This window comes from Lonchura striata, chromosome 2 (genome assembly GCF_050655825.1).
Source record: "Lonchura striata isolate lonStrDom1 chromosome 2, ASM5065582v1, whole genome shotgun sequence".
Taxonomy (NCBI): Eukaryota; Metazoa; Chordata; class Aves; order Passeriformes; family Estrildidae; genus Lonchura; species Lonchura striata.
The window spans coordinates 6,924,801-6,930,800 of NC_140704.1; the positions used below are offsets into that span (position 1 = coordinate 6,924,801).

Genomic DNA, 6,000 nt, shown 5'->3' on the forward strand with positions numbered 1-6,000 from the left:
ATTTTGAAAGCATTATTATATACTGCTTTAAACTGAACACATTTGCAAAAACAACTTGTAACAAAGATCTGATGGATGCTGAAAATAATGTTTAAAGTGAGCTTAGACACTGATCTATAAAGGGTCACAATCAATGAGACTTCTGCTACTAAATTTTGCTAAGAAGCTGCATCTGTTTGTCTTGCCTATAACCTGCAGAGATTAAGAAAGCTCTGCTATCTAAATTGGTGACAAAAATGTTCACTGCACCTGCACAATGCTATTCTGATACATTTTCATGAACAACCAGCTGTTTGTACACAGTTAAAACAGAACCCGTCCTCTACAACTTCTTTTCAACCACATTCCTATCCTTCAGTTCCCTACTCTGGAACTTAAAGTATAATCCAAGCAAGAGTTAAGTTCCCAAGATTTCAGGCCATACAGAGAAGTGGCACCTAATTTCCATTTTTCCTCTACAATCCTGTGCATCTGAAAGCTTCTTTCTTCTCCATCATGTCCCAGCTTTAGTAATGCAACTTTACTACCTTTTTTCAACTTTTATAAATTCAGTCTTTCTACCTTTTAAGGCAGAAAGGCAATACTACAAAAATATTTTCTTCATTTACTGCTTTGATTACAGTTCTCTGTATTCTCCCTGATGCACCATAGCATGAACAACCTCCTTGCTCTAAATTTCAAGGCTCTGCATGGCCTGTCCTTGCTCCACCTCTTAAATTTGAGTTGCTGTTCTGTACAGATATACCTCCTTGTTAAAGCTTAAGGAAGAAAACAGGAGTGTTGGCCTGGCAGTTCAGGCAGGAAAGCAGCTTTCTGTGAAAATCCTCAGGGTGACAATGCTACCCTGCTTTAAATATATCCCCCAAGTTGGATGCCTGTGCATCACTCCCCAATGCTGAGGTAGCCAGGGTACTTGAACTTCTGCATGTTCTTTTGCTCACAGCATTCTCACAGCTCCCTTGGGCTTTCCCAATACATTTCTTACACTGACATATTGTCTTATCTTTACATTTAAATTAAGAAATTGTTTGTACAGGAACAACCTTTGCTTATGCATTTGTACTGCGTGTAGTGTAATGGTGCCCTGGCCTCTAGGCACAATTACAATATAAATAATAAAAATGAACTGTTCACCTACGATTAACTCTCCTGACAGTGCTACATGAAGCTAGATCCTTCAAACAATGATAAAAGGCTGCTCTAGCACCACATTCTACCATCTGTACCTCTCTCCAGGTACTGATGACACCGATTCCCAGTTCTTCACCTACAGGAAGCCTCCACTGTTCCCTGTACTTATCTGTGTCCATAGCACCACTGGAGTTTTTACTGATAACCAGGCAAAATGCAGAATGAGATGTGGGCAAGCACTGTCCTACTGAAGGACCCTCTGCTCCTTTAACATAAGCCTACTTCTGGGAAGAGCTGAGAATCCCTGGCATCTCACACAAGCAGACTCAAGGCAGTTTTCCATCTGTCTGCTTAAACTCAACAAATTTATTTAAAAACATGGCCTTCAAAGAAGGTAAAGTACCAACCTAAAGCACTCTCCAATATGGCACTGCTGCTTAATGAAGGCATCCAGAGCTGAGGAATTATTCTATTCTGGCTTTGCCAGTTTAATGCAGGGCTCTCTCTTCGTTTTATCATTACTTAGACTGCACTTAGACTGAACATTCAGTGGAACATTTCCTATAATGGGATAAAGCAGTTGAACAATTTGACTGGCTAATAGTGATTTAGACATGTGATTACAGTACAGAAAATGGTCTGACATATGCTCTTTTATCTGGTTTACATGAGGCACATTAATCCAACTGGAAAGCACAGAAGTGAAAAGGAAGACAAGACCAAGCACTCTGAGGAAAAAATAGAAAATAGTTTTAGTTGTCTCATTTCTGTATTTGCTAGGCTAGTTGTAATCTGTATTTTGTAAATAGGAAAACTTACAAAATAAAACCATTTTCTTCCCAAAATGGACGCAACGGCAAACCACCAGACTACACCTATGCTGTGCATTGCTAGAAAAAACAATTTTTTATAAAACTCTGGTTTCAAAAGCATTTAAGACTTCAAAAGCATAATGCCTTTACCAAAACTACAGGATTTGCAGAAAGATGCAGCAGGACAGAGAGCACCATGTCAGTCAGGAACAATCAGTGTGAACAAAAAGAGTATTGATTCATTTTAATTTTTGTCTCAGCTAATTTAATTTCCCACTTTTACATAAATCCTTATAATCATGTCAGAATAAGTTCATATTTTACAGGAATATTTTATTTCTCCCAAAACCTAGGCAACAACATTCCCATGACACCAAAAACCTATCTGAAGGCAAGGAATTACCTCTTTAACACATACATTTTTTCCTCAAGAGTGCATATACAACCTCAAACTGGCCTAACAAGATATGCCAATTTTCACACATAACACTATTTAGGGGTTTTTTTGTGTAGACTGGTACATTTCAGTTGCATTTGGATTTTTCTTCAGAAAAATTTCCTTCAAAATAAAACATTCAAAGGTTTCCTATGTAAGGTTTGGATTCTGTAAGTAAAAATAAAACCAAAGTATGTAAAACTAAGCATAAAGGAGATGAACGCAAGAACTTCACCACGTGTACATATGCCAACTACTTTCAACGACAGCTGTATTAAAAATTCTATCAGGAAAATACATAAGATAATGAAAAGAGGGAGCTGGAAACAACACACCTTCCCCAAAACCAGAGGTGACATGAAAATCTTTGCAGGTAAACTTTCATCAATGGAAATAACAAGAACAAAAAATCATGTATCCCAAACTAATGATAGTTCTGTCCTGGGATACTTATATATTTGTAAAAACGAACTCATATAAAAGATGCACGGTCCTTGCATGTGTTTAGGTCCAGCCCAGCAGAATCCCTTGTCATATTGTGGACTTCCACTGTGACCTTATGGTCGGGCTTGACCTTAAAGGTCTTTTCCAACCGAAATGATTCTGGCACGGAAATGAACAATGATGTTTGGGATGGGCCAGGATGTTTAAGGAAGAGCCAGGGCAAACACGGCACTGTCAAAGCGAGCGCGTCCCCCAAAACAAAGGGAAGGAACAGCCTCTGAACCCCGAGGCTCGGACGGACCGCACAGCGCAGGAGCCGCTCTGGTCACCTCCTGCCGCTCCTCGGCCAAACGTGGAGCTTTGCCCTATTACCGCTGCCATCAGCTATGCCATGGCAAGCTCCATCCCACTCTAAAATAACCCGCGGGGAGCGGAGCCAGCGCGGCAGCGGCGCTCCCCGGGCAGCGGCCGCCGGGGCCTCTCCCGGGCACCGCGGCCACCCCCGCTCCGTCCGCGGGCAGCGCGGCGCGGCGCGATCCCCGCCCGGGGCTGCGGGATCCCCGCCCGAGGCTGCGGGATCCCCGCCCGGGGCTGCGGGAGCGGGCCGGCCCCCGGGGAGCGCCCGGCGGGGCGGGGGAGGCGCCGGGGCGGGCGAGCGCCCGCGCCCCCGGCGGGGAGAGGCCGCGGCGGAGGGAGAGCTGCCGGCGGCCGGGAGCCGGCTCCCCCGCCATGCTCCGCGGGTTTGCGGTGCTCCGGCACCGTCCCGCCGGCGCGTCCCTCCGTGCGGCGGCCGCTGACAGCTCCCCGCGCCGCCGAGAAACTCCTGCCTCAACTCCGCGGGGGCGCGGGGGTGTCCTGCCCGCCACCCGCCCAGAACCGTGTTTTCCTTCCCAAAAAAGAGGAGGGGAAGGGGAGGGGGGGGCATAACAAGGGAAAGCGACGAGGAACTACCGTCAGCGCACAGGGACTACCCAGGCGACGCTGAAGGCAGCCGAGCGTCCTGGAAGGGAACGGACCCAAAAAGAAGGGGGAAGGTGCAAAGGCAAGGGGAAAAGGAGGAAGAGGGTGGAGGGGGAAGAGCTAAAGAGAAACTCCGAAGAAGGAGGAGAAGAAAGGAATAGGGATGGTGAAAGAAAAGTGGAAAAGGAAGAGCGGGCGGAGGAAGACAAAGGTGAAAAAGGAGGAGGAGGAGGAGGGGAAAGTGCAAAGGGGAGAGGAGGAGAAGAAAGAAGGGCCCTTCTCAAAATGGCATTAGGCAGAGGGAGGGGGCGAGTAGCGAGTCTCCACTGACAGCTCTGCCTGCGCCTGGCCGCCTGCCCCGGCCCCTCTCTGCCTCGCACACACAAACGCTGAACTTACTTCTTTCTGGCTCTCTGGAAAGGGGAAGCGCCATCTTTGCGAGGCCGGCCCCTAGGTCTTTTGTCTGTGGCTGCTGCTGCTGCTGCTGGGGGGGGAGCTCCAGGCTCGGGGGGCTGCTGCTGCTGCTGAGGCGGCTCCACCACCGCCACCACCAGACTCTTGTCCTCCGTTGACATCCTAGTCAGCAGGACGAGAGAGACACATGGATGATGATGATGAGGATGAAGATGAGGATGGTGATGGGGATCCCGATGCTCCTCCTGCTCCCGCGGCTCCTCTCCTCCTCACCTCCGCCTCCTCCACCTCCGCCTCGCATCGCTGGCCTCAGCCGCCGCCGACCAGCACAGGTAGCAGGGGGAGCAGCATGGGGAGAGCAGGAGGAGGAGGGAAAGGGGGGGGCGAAGAGAAAGCGCAGAGGACGGAAGGAAGGGTCTCACACACAATAACACCCTCCCCGGGCTCGGCGGGGTCTGTCGGGGCTGGGGGAGGTGAAGAGAGCGAGCGGCAGAGACGCGGCTGGTCCCGCCGCTGGGCGCCCCCGCTCAGAGGCCCCGGGCGCTGGCGGCGGCTCCGGCTGCTGCGCTGCCCGGCTGCGGCGGCCGCCGCTTCATTGTACCCTGGCCCTGCGCCCTCCCCCCGCGCAGAGCCCCCGGGGGCGGAGGAGGAGCGGGCGGCGGCGGCGGAGGCGGCGGGGGCCGAGGCCGAGCGGAGGAAGTTTTGACAGCTCCAGCTGTTGTGTGTGTCGAGGGGCTGAGTCCGGCCGGGCTCCGCGTCCCCTTCCCAGCCGGGCCGGGAGCAGGAAGTTTAACTTTGGGGAAAGAAGGAGGAGGAAGGGTGAAAAAGGGGGAGGAGGAAGGAGGAGGAGGCGGCGCCCTGCCCCCTCCCCGCGGGGTGGAGAAGGGATCCCGGCGCTGCCCTGGTGTGTAACCCCCGCCTCCCCGGCTCCCTTCCCCCCCGCCAGTGCGACACACAGACACAGCGACCGACCGCCCTGCTCCTCCTCCCCTGCCGCGGCCCCACACTGCGCCTGCCCCGCCCGCCCGCCGCCCGTCCCCCGGCGCAGACACCCATCCGCCGCCCGCCGACCTCACGGGCTGGGCTGGGGCCGCGCCGGGCTGCGGGGAAACCGCGGAGCGGGGCGCGGACGGGACGCGGCGCCGCGGGGAGCTCCGCGCACCCCACCCCGCACCGCTGCCCCAGCCGCTCCCCCGCCCCTGTTATTTCTTTTTATTAATTTCGCCGTGGAAAAGGAAAAGCCCCTTCTGCATGCGAGCGGCCGCACACGGGCTGCCCTCCGCGGGACGCGGCTCCGGGGGCAGCGCTCGCCCCGCGCAGCCCCCGGGCAGGCGGCTGGAGCCCGGCGGGGAGCGCTCCCCCTTCCCCCGCCGCGCGTCTGCGGCTCGGGGCGGTGCAGGCGGGGGGAGCCGCGGGCGCCCCGGGGGATGGGAAGGAGGGAGGGAGCAGAGTTCAGCGCTGTGTGCGAGGGAGACAAAGTCTGGGGAGCGTGGCCGCTTTCCAGCAGCTCCGGCTGGAACAGCTGCGGGCGCTGGGGGCGGGGGGGCTCCCCGGGCTGGGGCCCGGCTGGCTGGCTGCCTGCCCGCCCGCCCGGCTGCGGGGCGGGGTTAAGCCTCATTACACGGGATTTAACGTGTCCCGGAGGCCAGCGGGGACTCGGGCTCCGAGGGGAGGCGGGGGAGCGCCGCGGCCTCGCGGCCGGAGAGAAGTCCGGCCACGGGGCGAGGAAGCGGCCGCGCCCCGGACTTTCCTCCCGGGCGCTGCCCCGGCGCGGCGGGAGCGGCTCCGGCGCAGCGCGGCCGC

At 54.6% G+C, this 6,000-nt stretch overlaps 2 protein-coding genes across 12 annotated transcripts in view; one reads left to right on the forward strand and one right to left on the reverse strand.

Moving 5' to 3' along the window:
- Positions 1-4,606, reverse strand: part of KMT2C (lysine methyltransferase 2C) — a 189,667-nt gene extending 185,061 nt beyond the window's left edge. For all 11 annotated transcript variants that reach the window (XM_085572926.1, XM_085572927.1, XM_085572931.1 and 8 more), the window contains exons 1-2: positions 4,471-4,606; positions 4,183-4,359 (exon numbers count right to left, since the gene is read on the reverse strand). In XM_085572926.1, coding sequence (XP_085429052.1) covers positions 4,183-4,358 — 176 coding nt within the window. In that variant the 5' untranslated portion in view covers position 4,359; positions 4,471-4,606. The remainder of the gene's footprint in view (positions 1-4,182; positions 4,360-4,470) is intronic.
- On the forward strand, positions 3,735-5,043 carry LOC110484561 (uncharacterized). The gene is made up of 2 exons (XM_085572941.1): positions 3,735-3,857; positions 4,364-5,043. Exon 2 carries the CDS (start codon positions 4,385-4,387, stop codon positions 4,901-4,903), a length of 519 nt encoding a protein of 172 aa, XP_085429067.1. The 5' UTR covers positions 3,735-3,857; positions 4,364-4,384; the 3' UTR covers positions 4,904-5,043.
- The last annotated feature ends 957 nt before the right edge of the window (positions 5,044-6,000 follow it).

Coding starts and splice junctions, on each gene's coding strand:
- LOC110484561 (XM_085572941.1), top strand. CDS start 4,385: ATGGATGATGATGATGAGGATGAAGATGAGGATGGTGATGGGGATCCC.